This window comes from Hemiscyllium ocellatum, chromosome 5, assembly GCF_020745735.1.
Source record: "Hemiscyllium ocellatum isolate sHemOce1 chromosome 5, sHemOce1.pat.X.cur, whole genome shotgun sequence".
Taxonomy (NCBI): Eukaryota; Metazoa; Chordata; class Chondrichthyes; order Orectolobiformes; family Hemiscylliidae; genus Hemiscyllium; species Hemiscyllium ocellatum.
Genome location: NC_083405.1, coordinates 89,214,865 through 89,236,974, shown reverse-complemented (window position 1 = coordinate 89,236,974; position 22,110 = coordinate 89,214,865). Strand labels below are relative to the sequence as shown.

At 39.5% G+C, this 22,110-nt stretch overlaps 1 protein-coding gene across 1 annotated transcript in view; it reads left to right on the top strand.

Annotated features, from left to right (window-relative positions):
* Positions 1–21,418, top strand: part of cubn (cubilin (intrinsic factor-cobalamin receptor)) — a 301,424-nt gene extending 280,006 nt beyond the window's left edge. Inside the window, exons 46-53 of the mRNA XM_060825705.1 lie at positions 1,578–1,783; positions 3,022–3,184; positions 5,109–5,317; positions 7,227–7,371; positions 10,753–10,934; positions 15,623–15,788; positions 17,846–18,081; positions 21,311–21,418. Of these exons, the coding sequence (XP_060681688.1) occupies positions 1,578–1,783; positions 3,022–3,184; positions 5,109–5,317; positions 7,227–7,371; positions 10,753–10,934; positions 15,623–15,788; positions 17,846–18,081; positions 21,311–21,418 (1,415 nt within the window). The remainder of the gene's footprint in view (positions 1–1,577; positions 1,784–3,021; positions 3,185–5,108; positions 5,318–7,226; positions 7,372–10,752; positions 10,935–15,622; positions 15,789–17,845; positions 18,082–21,310) is intronic.
* The last annotated feature ends 692 nt before the right edge of the window (positions 21,419–22,110 follow it).

The window sequence follows — 22,110 nt, the reverse complement described above, 5'->3', positions numbered from 1 at the left end:
ATGTCTGAAAATGAACCTTCCAGCTCAGCAAGCAAACTTACAACCTGAACTACAAATCTTCACAAAAATGCAGTTTATAATTATATATTTTATGCAATGTTTTACTTTTTACTTATCTCAAGAATTATCTTATAACGCACATCAATCTTGAAGTTAGCTACATATGTAGGGCCCAGCAATAATATGTTATGGTACAGTTTTCTGGAGAATTCTCTTTAGTTCCAGATGTTGTCAGAAGTAAAACTTCTATTTACTAGCTTTTGAATGCGTATTCTTTTGTCTAATGTTCTGGGTATTTTTCTGGGACTTCCAATTCAATCTGCTTGATGCTTTCTCTGTAAAAGCAGTATGTTGAGGACCACTACATTTTTCCCATTTCAAACTAGACAATCATCCAGCTTCCATTCCCTCACAAAGTTCAAACTGCAATTAGCCTTACCAACATTCCGTGCTACGGGTGATGAAGTTAGTTGTTTTTATTCTGCTTACAGAGTAATTATATCTAATGGTCATTTACTTTAGTTGTCCTGTCTCAGTGAGCTTCATGTGAGTTTCAAACTATAACTAACTCTCTTATTAAAACATCCAGACAGAATAAAACCAGAGCATCTCCTAAGCTCCACCAGTCTCCATGATGGTATATCCTGCTCTGGGATACCTTTACAGTATCGTTTAGATTTATTATCCCTAATTTGCACTTTTTTCTTTGATGAATTCTTTTCAGCACATACTGAATGCTTGTAAATTAATTTAGCTCTACCTCTCAAAATGAAGTATTTGTTTGAGCCATCCTTATTGAAGGATTGCTGACATCATGTTTCTTGCTCTTTAGCTAAGTTAATTCAACTTTATAGTTCAACTATTTTATAGCTCTCTCTCTTTTATTCTGATTTTACTAAACAAATAGTGGGCGGCACGGTGGCACAGTGGTTAGCACTGCTGCCTCACAGCGCCTGAGACCCAGGTTCAATTCCAGCCTCAGGCGACTGACTGTGTGGAGTTTGCATGTTCTCCCCGTGTCTGCGTGGGTTTCCTCCGGGTGCTCCGGTTTCCTCCCACAGTCCAAAGATGTGCGGGTCAGGTGAATTGGCCATGCTAAATTGCCCATAGTGTTAGGTAAGGGGTAAATGTAGGGGTATGGGTGGGTTTCGCTTCGGCGGGTCGGTGTGGACTTGTTGGGCCGAAGGGCCTGTTTCCACACTGTAAATCTAATCTAATCTAATCTAACCTTTTGATCTGCCATTTTTCAAGATGATGTGGAGGTGCTGGTGTTAGATTGGGTTGACAAACTCAGAAGTCACACAACACCAGATTATAGTGCAACAGGTTTATTTGAAATCACAACCTTTTAGAACACTGCTTCTTCATCAGAAGAAATGGAGGGAAGTGCACAAGCACAGAATTTATTGGCGGTGAAAGTATTGAAAGATCATTGCATTTCATGAGATTTTCTGGCAATGTCTAGAACCCAGCATTGTAATTACCTTATCTTTGCAACTTTAATCTTCCCAAAACTAAAAGTTATCTCTAAAATGAAATATGAGCAATAATTAATAAATCTCAATGTTCCTCTCTAGGGGTAAACCAAGGATGTGGTGGATACTTAAGCAGCATTACGGGCAACTTCAGTTCACCAGATATTAACTTCGATGACAAATATGAAAATAACTTATACTGCGTGTGGCGCATATTTGTACCTTTAAATAAGATCATCAACATGACTTTCACAGCCTTTCTACTGGAGGACCCATCAGAAGGAACTTGCAAATCTGATTATGTTAGTGTAAGTATTTTATAAGTTGATTAAAAGTAAGTGATCAATTTCTATTTCAGTTTAAATCAAAAACAGTTCCAGGTTTAATGAGATATTGCCCTGTAGCTCCACCTCATTTTGGTGTGAAAGTAACTGTAATTAAGAGTTTATATATTCTGTATTTAGCTCATGCTGAAACACTTAAGGACATTATCCAACAATAAAATTCTTGCTGAGATTGTTTTAGATTAAAGACTTTGCAGTCCTCAGCTGGTACTGCATTTTACAATTACAGGTCTTCCAGCAACCAATGTTTACAAGAAATAATATTAGGAATAACAAAATAAATCAGTTTGATCTGATAAAGAGTAAAGGGAAAGTTAACTCAGATGCCACTGAAATCCCAGAATTTCTGGAATATTTCATTGTAACTACAGTGCAAGTACCATGTTGTGCTCTTTCTTTTCCAAGGCATTTTCAGTAAGCTGGTTTTATGTCGGACTTCTGCTGAAACATCGCTTTGTCCAAATCTCCTCAACTGTTTACAGTGCGCTCAAAATGGGTTTGCCCAAATTCACGACTGTGCAATTACACAGCTTTGCTCTCATAAAAAAGACAAGCTCTTGTCTGTTCCCTAAGTTTATTTGAGTAACACACATCCAAAAATGTCGGTGCCCAAATGCCTCATGCCTTGGTCACTGTTTGCCATTGTACTAAAACCTCAAATTTCACCATTTCCCTCCCTCTCAGCCTTTCAAATTCCCTAGACTTTGCCATACCTTTCTTTAAAAGGAAAAGAAACAAAAGACAGATTTTCGGCTGTTGTGACTGGTCATAAATTATCACTAAGTTAGAGACCATAAAGCAGAGGTTAAAACAAGTGAACTGTGAATTTGCCCATTACATAGCAAAGGACAGTCAACTTTGGATAAAAACTCACACAGAGAACATTTACATTTGACAAGGTGCCAGAAAATCATTGACAATATACTGAAAAATTGCAGTTACTGATTGAGCCCAGGGAGTAATTTTGGAATGAATGGTTTGTTCAAATGCAGCAGAAATATCAATTAAACTGCAACAAAGCACTACATCAGGTATTGACAATAACAGGTCTTTACAAGATTATTTTTATGTTGCCTTAAATCCTTAGTTAATGATAAACGGCTGGTAACAAATATTTAATTACACAATGAGGGAAAAACAAATTTTCTGAAAAATAAAATTGTGAATAATAATCGGAAGCTTGTGATTTTGTTTTTTTTTAGATTTATGATGGAGAGGATATCAACAGCCCATTAGTAGGCACTTACTGTGGCTCAGAACTGCCGCCGTCCTCTGTCTCATCCAGTAACTTCCTTACTGTGAGCTTCACCTCTGGCTCCTCGGTTGAGTTAGCTGGCTTTAAAGCAACATATGTAGCCAATGATCGTAAGTCAAAACACTTATAAACAATTGAAGAAATGGCTGAATATTTTAAGGAAGGACTTAATACTTGTATTATCTAGAATATAGCATTTAGGAATAATGTGTTAAAAATATTAACAGCAAAAATGGAATGCTTACCTAAATTCAATTCTAATCAATTCGATGTCACTTTATTGACAGCATGGAAATTCATTTCAGCACATTGCTAATGTGTATACTATAATGTTATGTATAATAGTAAGAAAAGAAAGACAATCCCCCTCACAGATTAAAGTATTAAAAAAAGATCCAGTGCATTAAAAGTATTAGTCAACCAGCCATTGAGAATAAGATAGTAGCAAAATCTGACATTGTCACTAACGCACTTTGAAACTCATTGAATTTCTCTTTCATGCCTGACAAGGACTCTATCCTCACCTTTGCCATTGCTGACCTAGCAAAGGCAACACATTGAACCTAGACCCTTTTTGGTCTGTTTAACTAAGGACCAAAGCATCCGGTGCATGTGGTCATGAATCTCCCAATGGAATACTTTAAAAATGATATTTATAAAGTTTGATTCATCTTTGATTGATCAAGGACCCTTGGCACGATATTTTTATTAAATGGAAACCTCAGTTAGAGGCTAGAAAATGATGGTGCGTTAAGTGGGAATGTTCAATTGCTGCATCAGGAAAAATAGTTAAGGGCTGTTGGAGGTGAATTTCACAAAGATTCAACAAATGGATAGCTGTGGAAGTTTTTGAACCCATTTGATCAATCTTTTCTCCAAGGTATAAAGACAAGATACTACAGGTGCTGAGATCTGAAACAAACAAAATGCTGGAGTTAGAGTCATAGAGTCACACAGCATAGAAACCCTTCAGCCCAACACGTCCATGCTGACCACGTTTCCTAAACCAAACTAGTCCCATTTGCCTGCATTTGGCCCATATCCTTCTAAACCTTTCCAACCAAGCATCTGTTTAAATGTCTTTTAAATGTTGTACTTAAACTCAGCAGGTCTGGAGCATCCATGGGGAGAAAGAAACATTAACATTGTGTCTCGTATGATTCTTCTTCAGAACTTGAACTCTCTCAGGCAGAGTTCTGAAAAATAGTCATAATGGATCCAAAGTATAAATTAAGTTTTCCACTCTCCATAGATGGTTTAAGAACTGCTGAGCTTCTCCAGCATTTTCTATGTTCATTTCTCCAACATCCCTCCATTTCTTTCATCAAAGTTTCAGCAGACAATAAGGAGAATTGCACTGTTGTGAGAGAATATAGGGTCAAATCCATGCCATACTCAGGTGGAAAGGCACAAAATGGTAGCATATTGCATTTCACTCACCATGATAGCAGAAGCATTGCTGCTTGAGAAGCTGAGGAAATCTGGTAGCATTGGAGTCACTGTTTCAATTCTAATATGATTCTTCTTTTGAACGGAGTTTCTCAGGCACTTTCTGCTTTTATTTCAGACCCCTAGCATTTATAGTACTTTGCTTTTATTCACCTCCAATTTTGTTTACTTTCAACACAAATACTCTTTTAATAAGAACATACATACAACAGAACAAGTTAACAAATAAACAAAACAAGAAATATTCGTACACATAAAGGTTTACTTGAATCATTTTCCATAATTGTTGTACAATAACTTAATTTTGATTTTCATCTAAATGTTGATAGTGCATGGGTGCCACCTGCTGTTCCTCATCAAAATGGCAAGGGTCTCTCCTGTGCAGAACAACCAGTGGGAATTCAGTTTTAATTTTATCGTGGAATGTGGTTGTACTCTTTAAAATTGTTAACAAAATTAAGAAAAGCCAGCAGTGAAAGGAAAATTCTGGAATGATCATATTAGTTTTAGAAAATACTAAAACATAACTTATTCATTCTGTCTGTATTTGCAGTTTCCCAATCTGTTTGTTTGTTTATTCTCTAGTGTTCTGTGGTGGAAATTTCAATTCTACCGACACAACTCAGATCATTACGTCTCCTGGCTACCCGCATGACTATCCACTCCTCACCAAATGCCATTGGATCATCGATGCTCCTGAGCAGGAACAAATCAGAGTGACATTACAGGAATTCAATTTGCCAGTCAGCCCAAACTGCAGTGGAGATTACCTGGAGATTAAAGACTGGCCATTGGTTAGACAAATATATGATTATTGTTCATATATTGTATTAATGTAACATATGGAGAGTGGACTGTTCTGGATTTAGGAAAGAATTATGTCTTTTTCAGCCTAAGATCATAGATTACAATCGTTGCATTTTGAAAATGTCTTTCTGCAAGTTGACAATTACATTCATTGTGACATTTCCTCTACCTCCCCAGACCATCTCACTCTGCCATTTTCTATAGAACTCATTCTTGAAACAGTAAGGTGTGATTCATTCATAGGAGACACAAAGTCTTCGATTACATTTTTCATTTTAAAATAAAATAAAAGCTAGTTTAAAAAACTAAAATTGAGAAATTGCAAATAAGAGGAACCATTGTTTCCTAAATACACTAATGCACTTGTGTAATCAAAAATGCATTTTATATGGATGCCATGTGCAACCTGTTATGATCCAAGCTAATGGTACTGTTCAACACTACACATCTCAGAATTAAACCACTATAGGAATTGCCACGTTTTAGAAGCGATCTCTTCACCACTGGGCCTACCTTGCTGAACGCACACTCCACACAACCAGGAGTCCCTGACTTCTCTGCTGCTTCAATGATACCAGGAGTCCCCACTCTGGATGCAACTTGCTGCTGCTATTGTCACACCAGCACCAGGAATTCCCGCTCTGGGCCCACTGCAGCCAGGCCAGGCCAGGCTAGGCTGCCACTGTGCTGAGAGGCCAGCTTAGGCTGCAGATGTTGCCCTGCCAGTGCTGCCACTTTGATGAGTACACTGCAGCTGGCACCACCGCCCCGGTCGCTGGAGGAGGTTTGCTGCCACTGCTGCTGCCTCCAACCACCAGGAGAGGTTGAGCCTGCCACTTCACAGGAGCCCACTCTCGCTGCCATGCTGATGCTGCTGAAAAACCCAGCACAAAAGAAAATCACAAAACAGGAAAGAAAAGGTGCAGAAGCAAAAGGAAAAAAAACAAAGCAAATGGGATTGGATAAGCCCCAGGCAAGAACTCTGCTACTCCACCACCATCTTGAATACCAAACCTTTGACGTGTTCCCTGAACTCCTTCAAAAAAAATACTAAACTTTCTTCTGCAGTCGAGTATTTTCATGTCTTATTGGACCTCTGAGAAAGAGTCAAGTCGTACCAAACCATGAACAATTTTTTGATGTTAATTTTGTTTCTAGCCAGCCCAGGTTCATGTACTTAAAACTCAGAACAGCAACAAAGGCAGTGGAACATCCATTATCTATTTAAGATGGATTTGAACTTGGTCTCATAGAAGGAAAAAGAAATGAAATAAAAAAGATAAATTCATATAATGATGTTCATGTTCAAGGGATCTCTGCAGTATATAATAATTAGTTAAATACATTTTGGAATACAATCATTGTTTTTATGTAGGAAAATACAGAAACTGATTTGCGTACAGCAAGATCCCTGACATAACAGTTGACATGAATGACCAGTAAGTTTGCCCTGTGGTGTTGAGGACTGAAAGTTGACCAGGACTTTAGGAGAAGTTCTAATTTTTCTCCAACAGTGTCATAGTATCTTTTTGAACCTATCTGATGAGGCAACTGGACCTCTCATTAACAACTAACCTGAAAGCCAAACATGAAAAGTGCTGGAGAAACTCAGAAGGTATGGCATCGTTTGTGGAGAGAGAAATGAGGTTACAATTTCAAGTTTGTTATGACTCTTTTTCAGAACATAGTAGTTCTGAAGAACTGGATGAAACACAGTGTGTAGATTTCATGAAACTTTAATAATATCACCTGAGGGGACAGCTGTAATCTTTCTCAAGACGAACATTATAAACTTTAGAAGGAACTGTAGCTCATCTTCAGCAAACTATTAGACAATATTTCATTTATTTAGTCTCTAACATTTAAGTTTAAAATTATTCATTTTTCTCATTTTAGAATGATTTTGGACAAATTTATCGGTTATGTGGTTCCAATCCAACATTCCTAGATTTCTATTCATATGGACGCACCATTAAGATTGATTTTATTTCAAAGGCATACCAGAGTGGAAACAAATTCCAGTTAATGCACAAAGTTGCAGGTAAGTTCTTGACCCCTTTCCCTATAGTTATTGCATTACATACATATGCCTAACTGCAGACAGCCATTTACTTTATTTATACCTCCCCAAAGAAAGGGGAACAGAGAGATAGCTGTAACAGACACTGTGGTCCTGTCCAACTTTTTTAAAAAAAGAACAGTTCACACACTGACCTGTAAAATGCTACATATGCATAATTTCCCAAAATAAACATGTCTAAATGGACATCAACAATGCCTGAAGAGTTAACAGGTTGAGTTTAATATTGTTTTCACAACCAAACCATGACCAAAGTAGAAATTCTTCTGGCAAAGTGGTAACATACCTACCTCTGGGTCAGAAGCTTTGAGTTTGAGTTCCACATTAGGATACGTGAAGGGTACATTAGGATATCGGAAGAATGTTGTGAAACTTGAAAGAGTTCAGAAAAGATTTTACAAGGGTGTTGCCAGGGTTGGAGGATTTGAGCTATAGGGAGAGGCTGGATAGGCAAGGGCTGTTTTCCCTGGACCACTGGAGGCTGAGGGGTGACCTTCACGAGGTTTTTAAAATCATGAGGGGCATGATAGGATAAATAGACAAAGTATTTTCCCCGGGGTGAGGGAGTCCAGAACTAGATGGCATAGGTTTAGGGTGAGAGAGGAAAGATCTAAAAGAGACCTAAGGAGCAACATTTTCATGCAGAGGGTTGTGTCTGTATGGAATGAGCTGCCAGAGGAAGTGGTGGAGCTGGTACAATTGCAATATTTAAAAGGCATCTGGATGGGTATATGAATAGGAAGGGTTTAGAGCACTATGTGCCAAGTGCTGGCAAATGGGACTAGATTGGGTTGGGATATCTAGTCAGCATAGACGAGTTGGACTGAAGGGTCTGTTTCTGTTTGTACATCTCTCGCTTTATGTTTGCCATGGAAAGTATGTCTGATTATATCCTTCTGATAGAGCTGATGGCAAGTGGAAATGAGAGTTTTTTTGGTTATTCAGCTGAAATATGCATTTGCAAATCATCTACATTAAGTGTGGATCAATCTGATGGAAAGTGTGTGGTTCAATCCTTAAAAATTGGGTCAGGTGAAAAGATAGACAGACTGCTTATAATTTGTATTCTAAAAATAATCATCAACATCACTATATGTTGATGAAAATATCATCATTTGACAAAAAGTAATGAAAAGAGGAAATTATTTCTTCTTTCTTCCTACAAGCATTCAAATTATTTTTCTGTCTATTTTCTTCAGCTTTCTGGATTTCTACTTCCATCTCCATTAGCTTACGTCTGCTTTCATGTCGCAAACTGTCTCAACTCTGGATGTTGACTTTGACTATCAGCTCCCTCTTCTGGTTGAAAATGTAACGTTGATTGATTCCTTATTCAAAGACTCAGTGCTGCCTTTGCTGTATCGGTGGATGCTGCAACAGCATCAAACTGAATTGCCCAAACATTGGTCAGCTGTCGGTCTTCATGAGTTTCATGGAGGGTTTCTCTCCATGTGCCCTAGTGAGATTTTTCAAAATTTTCTGAAAATTGCCTGTTTACCCCAACACCACATTTCTGTGGCAACCTGCTCCTCCTCATCATAGAATCCCTACAGTGTGGAAACAGCCATTTGGCGCACACCAACCCTCAGAAGAGTAGCCCACCCAGACCCATTCCCCTACCCTATCACTCTACATTTCCCCTGACTAATGCACCTCAACTGCAGGTCCTTGAACACTATGGGCAATTTAGCTTGGTCAATTCACCTAACCTGCACATCTTTGGATTGTGGGAAGAAATCGGAGCACCCGGAGGAAACCCACGCAGACACAGGGAGAATGTGCAAACTCTACACAGACAGTCATCCAAGGCTGGAATCAAACCCAGGTGCCTGGTGCTGTGAGGCAGCAGTGCCAACCACTGCCACCCGTTCACTAGGGGCAGAAGTGCTCACCACTGCTGGGATCTCCTGGGATACCTGGTGCTGATGCTATTGCCAATGTTCTGAGTCCAGATGTGTACCCAGTCAGGTGCTTCAGTGTTCATGTAATGGGAAGGTCAACCAAAAACAAACACTTCTTGGGGCATAAAGGTAGTACAACTTAATTGCACATTGAATAATTGCACATTCATAAATCCTTTGCTATGTAAGAACCAAATTATACAGGTTTCATGTCCTTCGTGTCATCCTTTATTGGAATCATGTCGATGTTCTCCCTCGTGCCTAGTGCAGCCCTACATCTTCTCATTGTTCAAAGTGGAATTGTGACATACTGGAAAGCCTTTGGAAATATTCACTTTTATTTAGCCATAGTAAAAATGTAGAAAAATAAACAAAAAAAATGCATTTGCTTTTGAGAACAGGTGGTAAGTGTCTGCCCTTTGAGCAGCAAGAGATTTACAATCAATGAGTGATCATTGCTCTCATGTACTGGAAGTGGGTTTCAGTTAAGTCATCTCTTGTTTATTAGCGCTTAGTGCTGCAGCACTCTATTATACTGAAGGTGATATTTTCCTACTCAATATCCTCATGTTCCTCCTCAAAAGATCACTGCCGTTCTCCCAGATCTTCAGGAGTCACCATGTTCTAACTCTTTGCCATGTTCATCTGTGCAGAAATGCAGCATGCTAGAAAAATGCCATGCAGTCTGTCTGGAGAGTATTTCAAGAGACCCCCACTTCAAAGCAAGCATCAGAATTTCACCTACAGGAGGTGGATTGTCTGTTCTATCTGAAGAATCAGCTAATTTGTGTCTACTCTCCAGCTCTGTAAATGGATTACTTATTAGAATCATCAGCTATGGATGCTGATGGTAGCTCCAGTCTCCTAGTAATGATCCCAGTAAAGCACCTCGCCCTTGAAAAGAAGCACGAGCATGAGAGTTCTCAAAGATAGCAACATTATATACTTCCGAAGATGTCATATGTTGCAGATGACTTACACATTGATGACTTGGGACCCTTTTGTACTGATGTCATCAGCTGTGTGATGACAAGAAGGTTTGTGTACAGAACATGCGCAGAAACTTTTTTGTGGCACAGTGGTAGTGCCCATGCCTCTCAGCTGGGAGGCCCTGATTTAGGTTCCACCTCCTCCAGCAGTTTGTAATAACATCTGACAGAACAAACAGGTAATGGATGTATGCTGCTCGGAAGATGAAAACTTAGGAAAAGGCAAAATGAATATTAAATCAATGCTAGAATCACACCACAATTAAATTACTGTTTATGAAATTAATTATATTTCAATTCAGCAAGGTCCTATTAAATTTTGTGGTATTTATGTTTAGTCTTAGCACTTTATATTTAAGCCCATAAAGTAAAATTAAACTTTGTATTAATTTTAACTGATAATTCATTCTGCAAATTTACTGAGACATTCACATCATGAAAACTCCTTCCAGGTTGTAGCAGACAATATAACCAGTCATATGGTTATCTGAAGAGTCCTGGCTGGCCCAATGTCTATCCACATCATCTCGATTGTACAATCATTCTGCGAGCACCAGAAAGCCACAAGATTTCCCTCTTCTTTCATGCCTTCGACATTGAAGCCTATCCTGGTTGCAACGCTGACTATTTAGAGGTGAGATAGCTACCTGTTAATTATCACAGCACTAAAGGAAGTCCTGTTGTTTGAAGAGGAATAGTGTGCAGGGTTCTGGAGAAAAGGCAGAAGAAAACGTATATTAAAATCCTCATTTTGAGACCTGGTGCAGATATGATGGCCAGTGCCAAATGGCCTCTTTTTGGACTGTAATAATTTGTAATAGAATCATAGAGTCATACAGCATGGGAACAGATGCTCAGGTCCTAATCATCAGTGCCAACCAGACATCTTAATCTGACCCAGTCCCATTTGCAACATTTGACTGTATTCCTCTAAACCCTTCCTCCTCGCATGCCCATCCTTTTAAATGTTGTAATTGTACCCATCTCCACCACTTCATCTGACAGCTTGTCCCATACACACACTTCCCTCTGTGTGAAAATGTTACCACTCAGGTTCTTTTTAAATCTTTCCCATCTTTCCTTAAACCTATGCCCTCTCGTTTTGAACCACCCTACCCTCAGGAAAAGACCTTGGTCATTCACCCTATCCATGCCCCCTACCCCATGATTTTGTAAACCTCCTTAAAGATGACCCCTCCACTCTGCTGCCCCAGGGAAAAAAAGCTCCAGCCTGATCAGCCTTCTCCATATAGCTCAAACCCTCCATTCCTGGCAACATCTGTGTAAGTCTTTCTGCGCCCTCGTGTTTAACAACAACTTTCCTATAGAAGGACAACCAGAACTGTACACAGTAATCCAGATGTGTCCTCACAAATGTCCTGCACAGCCGCAACATGACATCCCAACTTCTACATTCCCCAGGCAACATTCCACAGGGCCCTACCATTAACTGTATTACCAAGTCCTGCCCTGGTTTGCCTTTCAAAAATGCAGTACGTCATTTCTAAATTAAACTCCATCTGAATTAAACTCCATTCCTTGGCTCATTAGTCTACCTGATCAAGGTCCTGTTACACTCTTGCGATAATCTTCTTCACTGTCCATTACAACACCTATAATTAATTAATTATTAGCCACAAATTCAGGTCATGGGCAATTCCATTGCCCCCTCACTGCAATTATGATCTCCTTCAGAATTCCATTTTCAGAAAGAACCCTCTGCGAATTATAAGATGCCATAAATCATGAGAAGAAAAATCCGTAACTCTTCATAAGTGGGTTATGGAAAAATTAAATAAATATTAACAAGAAAAAAATCCTCAAAAGGGTTTAACTTAGTGTTATGCCAGCTTAATATTTCTTATGAAAGAGATGTGAAATGAAAAGAAAGGATGTCAGAGTACTGACCTGACCAGCCATGGAGTCATAGTTTTACAACCACCTGTCTGAGAATTCTATAGTAGAATTATCTTCATGGGCTACAGTTCACTTGGTCAGCAAGATACTTTCTTTGAGAATCTGGTATCCAAGGTAGACAAACAGGAGGCTGGAAGAGCACAGTAAGCTAGGCAGCATCGGGAGATAGAGAAGTCAAAGTTTTGGATGTAACCCTTCTTCATGCTCTGGGTGGGGGTAAGGGGAGCTGCAGATAAAGGGAGGGTGTGGGGGCAGGTTTTAGATGGGGAGAGGGGCAGGGTGTTGAGGTAGGGATAGGTGAACACACATAAAGGGTACAACCTGAGGCTACCTTTTGTACAAATTGCATTTTACTTTATTTTTCTCAAGATTAGATATTCTACAGTGTGGAAACAGGCCAGTTGACCCAACAAGTCCACAGCAACCCTTTGAAGAGTAACTCATCCAGATTAATGCACCTAACACTTTGTGCAATTTAGCATGGCCAATTCACCTGACCTGCACTTCTTTGGACTGTGAGAGGAAACCCACACAGACATGGGGAAAATATGCAAACTCCACACAGACAGTCACCCGAGACTGGAATCGAACCCGAGTCCCTGGTGCTGTGAGGTTGCAGTGCTAACCACTGAGGCACCGTACTGTCCTTAATTTCATTACAAAAATTATGAGACATTACATGTATTGGTTGTAAATTGCTTTGGGACATTGTGTGGTCATGACAAGAGCCAAGTCTTTCTTTCTTGTCCATCAAAGTTGTAAAGTCAGTGTACATGAATAGCCTTAAACACTGCAAAATGAATTACAATAGTTATGCTCCCAGAATCCTTCTGAGTAGGTGATGACCTAGTGGTATTGTCACTGGACTGTCTCTGGGGCTACACAACTCCCATTTGCAGCAATGTGGGAGCAACCAGATAATGTGGCTACTGAAATGTTAGTTGTGAGGTCAATAGTGACTGGAATGGTAGGGATAGGTTTCCTGATATTGTTTGAAATAATGACTCTTTGTATATCGATTTTTTTATTTCTTGTCCATTAACCAATTCACCACACACACTAATATATTACGCCCAATTCTATGAGTCATTCAGTCATATAACACAGAAGCAGACTCTTTCGTCCAACTCGCCCATGCTGACCAGGTTTTCTGAACTGAACTAATCCCATTTGCCTCCATGTGGCCCTTATCTTTCTAAACCTTTCCTATTCATGTACCTGTCTAAATGTCTTAACGTTTGTGTTAACATTTTGAGTGAGACTCAATCAAATACTTTTTGTAAATATAAGTGCGCTAAATATCCAAGTAGTCTGAAACAAGTTGAAGAAGTTCATTTTCATAGAATCACAGAATTGTTACAAAACAGGTGGAGGCCATTTGGCCCATGTTATATATGCCTGCTCTCTGAGAGACACTCACCTGCTTCTGCCCAACACTTCTGCAATTTGTTTCCTCTTCAGTCGATTATCTCATTTTTTTAAAGTCACAACTGAATCTGCCTACAACATATTCTCAAGTAATGCATTCTGAAGTAACTCCACAGAGACCAGTATCCCATCACCAAGGCACCCTTTATTTACATGTGGAGAGCCCTTAACACAGATCCAGCTCCTTTAGAGCCAGCTCTCAGTGAACAAGATGTCTGACACTCCTATTCTTATCTGTCAGCAAGGACTCCCTAATTAGACTAGATTAACAGCCCCAATCAGGGAACTCATTTTCTCTGGGTCCACCTGGCTGACCTTGTTACAATCACTATGCATTCCATGCTTAATGGGAGGTTTTTATTTTGAAACATTTGGTCCTGTTGCTATTTACCTTAAATCAGTATCCTTGTGTCTTTAACTGTTCCTTCAAGGGAAGCTGTTCTCCTCATATATATTGTCCAAGTATCTCATAGTTTAGAATAACTTTATCAAGTCTCTAGATATTCTCTTCTCCAAGAAGAATAGCCCCAGATTCTCCAATCTATCCCCATAACTCAAGTCCCTCACCCTTGGAAACATTCCTGTAAATCTTTTCTACTTCTGTTCCAGTGCCGACAGAATTTAATACAATGTTCCAAATTAAAACTGAACTAGTGTTTTTATAAAGTTTCATCATGCTTTTGTGTACAATGCATTATTTTACAATGCCCAAGATCCCATTAAACTTTGAATTGGTTTCCAAGCTACCCTGCCACCTTCAGTGATTTATCGGATATATGCCCAACTACCCCTGCTCCTGCACTCCCTTCAGAATACACATTGTACCTTTATTCTACATTGGCTGTCCTTGTTCTTCATCCCAAAGTGTATCACCTCACACTTCCCTGCATTAAATTTCATCTGCCACATGTCTACCTATTCCACAAACCTGTCTATATCCTTTTAAATCTTTCAACACCCTCCTCAAAATTTATTGTATTTCCAGATTTTACATCACCTGCCAATTTTAAAATTGTGCCCTGCACAACCTAGTCTAGATCATTACTATACATGCAGAAAAGTGGTGGTGTTAATATTTAGAGCTGAAAATGTGTTGCTGGTCAAAGCACAGCGGGTCAGGCAGCATCCAAGGAACAGGAAATTCGACGTTTCGGGCCAGAGCCCTTAATCAGGAATGAGGAGACTCTCCTCATTCCTGATGAAGGGCTCTGGCCCGAAACGTCGAATTTCCTGTTCCTTGGATGCTGCCTGACCTGCTGTGCTTTGACCAGCAACACATTTTCAGCTCTGATCTCCAGCATCTGCAGACCTCACTTTTTACCCGTGTTAATATTTATCCCTGCATTAAAAATGTCTACAAGAGGAGATCAGCCCCCTTACCTGACTTTGTTTAAACATGATTCCAAGCTCACTGTAATATGGTTAACATTTAACTGCTATATGTAATGGCCTAGGACACAACTTAGTTAAAACGAAGTGGAGATGGACAACAAATGCTGATCTGGCTATTGATGTCTGAGTCTGGTAAAGAATGAAGAGGAACTTGGCAATCCAAGGTCTTTGGGTGATCACTTTGCAGAGGCTTCCATTCAGTTCACAAGGATGGGCTGGAGCTAGTGCTCCCTTGTCATTTAAATTCTTCACCTTACACTGGAGTCAACATTGGTTGCAACAAATTCAAATTGAACCTCCACTCACAGTTGTTTCCTTTCTCTTTTGATGATTTTTTGTATTTTTTCGCATGCTAACTGTGTTTATCTCTCCAAGATACCACCAGACTTGTTGAATAAATCCAGAATTTGTTTTCTCTTTTTATTGAATATTAAGCAGGGCATTAAAACCATTTGGCTTTAAATTTCAATATAAATGTCTACCCCAAGATCTCAAGGAGGATGATGCTTGAGTGATGTTTCTGAATTCATATTGACATTGAAATGTAGAACAAGATTGAACTGTAATTTTCTTTATTTGTTTCAGATAAAAAATGGTACAGATAGTAATGGACAACTGCTTGCCACGTTGTGTGGTCAAAAACTGCCAAATCCCGTTTTCCCAAATTTCCACACACTTACTTTACATTTTAAAACTGACGTCGTGGCAAGTCGCAATGGTTTTGAAATCACTTGGACATCATCTCCAAATGGTAATGTGAAAAAATAAAAACTTATTTTCTTATTTAGTATGCAGGGTGCACTAACGTTCCTCTAAAACTCCAAAAATAGACATTTTGCCAAAACAATCATTCATTTTACAATGTCATACTAAAATCACTCCATTTCAAACATTGAAGTCCAGATTTTCACCACATTTTATCATGGAAAAAGTTCTGAAAGCAACTGAACTTTGTAAGTATTGTCACCCAAAACAGCACTTGCGTCCTTGCAGGTGCAGGAATGGGGATAAGCAGCATTTTTACACATTTTACAACATCAGCTGGCCGTCTTAATCACAAGCTACCTACCCAGCAGTGAGATTTTGATATCCTTGGAATGTGAAACCCATGTGTGCACCTGATCAGGGCAGATCTGAATTTGTGCATTTATTTGGATATCAGAGTGCCCCTTTGGAGGACTAATTTTAAAATGCACTTTACACACAATTTCTCAATTTGCAGCAAAAGTGGAAATTGTACCTTAACACCTTTAGATTAGATTAGACTTACAGTGTGGAAACAGGCCCTTCGGCCCAACAAGTCCACACCGACCCGCCGAAGCGAAACCCACCCATACCCTTACATTTACCCCTTACCTAACACTACGGGCAATTTAGCATGGCCAATTCACCTGACCCGCACATCTTTGGACTGTGGGAGGAAACCGGAGCACCCGGAGGAAACCCACGCAGACACGGGGAGAACGTGCAAACTCCACACAGTCAGTCGCCTGAGGTGGGAATTGAACCCGGGTCTCAGGCGCTGTGAGGCAGCAGTGCTAACCACTGTGCCACCGTGCCGCCCACAACATGTGAAATTGTCCAACATGCAAGTTACAGCTTATAGCAGCCTTATGCAAATTTTAAAACTTATCACTTCCCATTAGAACTGTGCACATGAAAACCTCACACCCATTACTTATCAAATTCTATGTACTTCAAGCTTCTAAATGACGTTTTTAACTGGTCTGTACACTCAAAGTTACTGCTCGCGAAAATGCCCAACTTTCTCTTGGTTGCTCCAGTAGGGAGAATTACTGTACAACTGTGATAGGGAAATCACACCAGACTAGAAGACTGGCTCCTGGTGCAGAGTCTTTCTGGTGGATTTCCTCTAAATTGCTTTCAAACTCAGTACCAAGAATATTTACATTCATTTCTTCACCAGAGAGCTGCTTAATGGTGTTACCCCTGTAACAATATGCAATCAGTGAATATGAAGTCGTAGTACATTTCTGTCATAGAGTCATAGAGATGTACAGCACGGACACAGACTCTTCGATCCACCCGTCCACGTTGAACAGATATCCCAACCCAATCTAATCCCACCTGCCAGCACCCAACCCATATCCCTCCAAACTCTTCCTATTCATATGCCCATCCAAATACCTTTTAAATATTGCAATTGTACCAGCCTCTACCACTTCCTCTAGCAGCTCATTCCATACATGTACCACCCTCTGCGTGAAAAAGTTGCCCCTTAGGTCACTTTTATATCTTTCCCCTCTCACCCTAAACCTATGCCCTCTAGTTCTGGACTCCCCAACCCCAGGGAAAAGACTTTGCCTATTTACCTTATCCATGCCCCTTGTAATTTTTTAAACCTCTATAAGGTCATCCCTCAGCCTCCGACGCTCCAGAGAAAACAACCCCAGCCTGTTCAGCCTCTCCCTATAGCTCAGATCTCTAACCCTGGCAACATCCTTGTAAATCTTTTTTTAACCCTTTCAAGTTTCACAACATCTTTCCGATAGGAAGGAGACCAGAACTGCATGCAATATTTCAACAGTGGTCTAACTAATGTCCTGTACAGCCACAACATGACCTCCCAACTCCTGTACTCAATACTCTGATCAATAAACGAAAGCATGCCAAACGCCTTCTTCACTATCTGTCATGTGTTATAAATAAATCAACTGACTAAATTTTAATTATTCATTGCACAAAAAACACCTTGTATGTTGGGAATGTTGAATATAGTGAAGATTTTATCAAAATATCATTTCCAAACAGCTGACTTATTACACATGGTTTCTTTTTCCTGCACAGACTGTGGTGGAACACTGTTTGGCTCCAGTGGGTCTTTTTACAGTCCTAACTACCCAGCCACCTACAATAACAATACCGACTGTGAATGGATAGTTGTGGCACCAATTGGACATGTACTAACAATAAACTTCATCTCCCTTAATATTGATGACCCTGGTGATTGTATGAAGAACTACTTGATGCTGTATGATGGACCAGATAGCAACTCACCACCAATTGGCCCATACTGTGGAATGGTATGTAGATAAAAGTACTTGTTTCTAAGCTCATTTTCTGCCTTGTTTTTAATTATTTTTATGTGTCAATTGAAGGAAAACATGCACTTAAGAAATAAAAAGTCTCTTGATTGAAAATGTTTTGTGTTTTGAAAGCAGCATTTTAGGAGCTAGTCATTGTGCTTAACAGGATTAATTATTTCAGGGAGTTATGGGCTCAGATCCTGCAGTTAAATTAGTGGTGAACCCATCAGTCTTCCTCTTTTTTATGGAGCAGGTTGGAGAGCAACTTTTGGTAACTATCCATGCATCCAGTGGAAATTAGGAAGTTGCTGCCCATGTTCCACTGAACATGCAGAATCTTTGCTTCTCCTGTTTCTCTCTGAAAGAATCATCATACAAATACATCCCTAACATGTGCTACCTACAGCAACAATATTGGCTGAGTTGATAGTTGTGGCCTAAGTATTAACAATAAACTTCACAGACTTTAATATTAATCACCTAGGTGACTATCAAAAATTACTTGAGTCTGTAATGATGAATTAGGCAGCAAAACTATAAGACCACCTTGGACAACAATATATAGAAAAAGTGTTTGTTGGTAAATTGGTTCATTTTCTGTCACATTTCTTGCACGAGTCAACAATTCATTTTTTTACCAACTAGATATCTATTAAACAAGCCAAAGCAGGCTTGGTGTTTGTTTATTCAAATCCTAGTGATTTTCTATTAATCTGGTAGAGGTCTTAATTACTGTCAAATAACTTCGCTGGAACTAAAACATGTAATTATTGTAGATTTTTAAATGTCTAAATATTTTTCGTGACTTTATTTCTTTCTGTCTTCACTGTTACTTGCAATCATATCTTTCTTTCCATCTATTTCTTCTGCTTTCTGTAAAGACTTTTCACTGAACATGTTCCAGCTTATACTTCACAGTTCAGGCACTGAATCCCTCAGTAGGAATTTTTCCAATGCTTCATTTAAGTGATTAAACAGTTGCCAACTGTGAGCATATAGATCCATTGCAGTGGGCACAGCACTGAATGAAGCTTTAAACAGTGTAGAACTCAGCGCAAAAACCTACAACGTGTCTGTAGTCATGAGTAAATGGTGGGCTCCATTAATTTACCAAGAGCTGCAAAATCTGGGCCCAATTAAATTTCACAAGCATTGGCATCTACTGCTGCATTCATCCAGTAGATGGACTCAGTTAAATAATACAATGAGACTTTTTTTTTAATCACCCTGGCTAACATGTCCATATTAAATTCCAGTCTGTGATGTTGTAACATATGGTGAAATCTTCTCAGGCCCTGTAAGACATGGGTTTTGCTGAACAAAATTGACAAAATTATGTGTGAAGTCAAGTGAGGCCTTTCTTGATGTCAGAAGCAAGAAGTTGCATTTTCCAAATAAGTTCCATATGTCAATCCAAGATTTTCATTAGTGAGCAGTGAGAGGCTAATTAAGGTGGATAATCACTTATCATCACACTCATTATTCCTCACTTTCACTTCATTATTACACACTCTCCTATTCTACCACCCACTGGATAGAAATTAGATGCTGCAATTCCAAACGTGAAAGTTAGAGCGGGGACCTGGAGATTCCAACTCACCTCCCGCTCTTCCAGAGCTCCATTTTGGATGTTAGGCACCAATTTCTCAGGGGATGCTCCATGGGCAGTGACCAGATACACTACTCATCCACAGACATTAGCATCTGACTCATAACAGCCTCTTCAATTCCTCATGGTACAGCTCCATTACACTGACATGTAGCATTTTGGAGTGAACCAGCAATTATCTTTGGAATACTTCCATGAGTATATTTTTTGTGCAAGGACAGGCACTTACCAGGCTGCAGCTCAGAGATGCTCATTTGCTCTGTTAGAACGCTAGCTATCTGATTCTCGCAGCATCCTTGCCTTGCCTTTTCGTGCTTCACCACCATTATCCGTCCTCCCCCCACCCCCACCCCACCCCACCACCACACCACATTCTAAAGTCTCACATTACTTCTGACTTGATCTTGCAGTTCAGCACAGAAACAGTTTGTCAGGCTGGTCAACACTCCTCAGTTAAGTGGATGGACATGTTGTTAATGACACATTGCTATGTCAATCACACACCTGCAACATGTGCCAATCATGTACGCAGGATCATACTGCATGTGCTGTCAGCAAAGCGATACTCTCCTCATGATCTAAGGAGAGTATCTTCAGTGAAGGTCAGGGAAACACCCTTCAAGTAGCCTCCTGGCAAACTAGGTTAAGAGCCAAACTAATGGCTCCAATATGAGGACCAGCACTTGGGCATGATCCACACAGGGCAGTCAATCTGACAAGTGTGCCATGGTCAGTCTTGTAGGTCTCGCGAGAGATTGTTAATGAGAAATGTTTGAGATGATAGCATGAGAAAAACCCCCAAGCCTCGTATAGAAAAACCCTTCATGAAATGCAATGAAAATGACACTTTGCCCAATTATGGTAAGATTCAGCTCTCAGTGACTAATTACAGAAACCATCTTTTTATAAATTATTTGGCAACTGGATTAAAGTAAATCCATGTAATATGCAACTTCAGCTTACAAAGGCAATCAAAGCTATCGTAGCATCACTTTGAACATTGGCTAAATTTTATACCAATTATATCTATACACACAAACATTTATATATTAGGTTAGATTCCCTACAGCATGAAAACAGTCCCTTCAGCCCAAAAAGTCTACACCGACCCTCCGAAGAGTAACCCACCCACACCCATTTCCCCTCTGACTAACGTACCTCACACTATAGGCAATTTAGCATGGCCAATTCACCTGACCGGCACATCTTTGGACTGTGGAAAGAAACCCACACAGACACAAGGAGAATGTGTAAACTCCACACAGACAGTCGCCCAAGGCTGGAATCACACCTGGGACTCTGGTGCTGTGAGGCAGCAGTGCTAGCCACTGAGCCACAGTGCCACCCATATTGTTCAAGTGTAAATGAACAGTCTTTAAAAACTGTTCACAACTAAGAGAAAATGCTTGATTATCTTTGGGCAGATTGAATCTTCAAAAAGTCTTTTAGAGGTGAATAAATTAGTTTGGTAGAATTTTCAATAGAAACTTAATGAGGAATGCATCGGCTTGATTGGGGAGAATATACTTTATTAATTGTTCTTTATCTGTTATTTAATCTGTAATTAATACATTATACATTTATACTCACGTTATCTTATACTTTCTCTGCTTACAGGAAAGTAACATTGCTCCTTTCACTTCTGCATCTTACCGTGTATTTGTGAAATTCCATGCTGAATATGCAGTTATACCATCTGGATTCAGATTACAATGGACCAGTTAACTTGATGGGAAGAGTAAATTAATTGCTACAATATGGATTAGTGTGCTATTGCTTTAATTCATTTTGAATGTTTGTTTAAACCAGTTATGTGGACCAGCATGACTTTTGTAATGGCCAAAGTGAAATGCACCAGTTATTTACCAAATTAGCTAATACATCTTTCTCAATAGAAGCATTTATTTGTAGAAATACCAGGGCATTTTGATAGATTTAACAATTTTTAAAACATTATTCTAAATAACAGAAGGAGAAGTTGCTGTCATAACAAAAAGGAAGTCAGTATGAGAATACGACGGAAGCAGATAGAGTTACTGAAAGTTAAATATGGAGGTCAGAAAAATGAGACTAATATGAATAAGGGAAAATGAATGTTGCAAATTATCAACCAGAAGATAACTTGTTAAGAGGGAAGAGTGTGGGGCACAGATAGCAGAGTTATAATGGAATTAAATATCTCTGGTAACTGCATGGTAGGAAGGAAGAGATTGCATTAGAGAGGGTACAAATGATATTCACAAGTATGTTGTCAGTCATAGCAAATTTTAGCCACGTGGAAACTTTGAATGTGGTAGAGTTGTTTTCTTTTGAGCAGAGGAAGCTGAATGGAGATACAACTGAGGAGTGTAAAAGTATGAGAAATCTTGCTAATGTAAATAGGAACGAAATTCTCCTCAGCTGAAAGGTGATTGAAC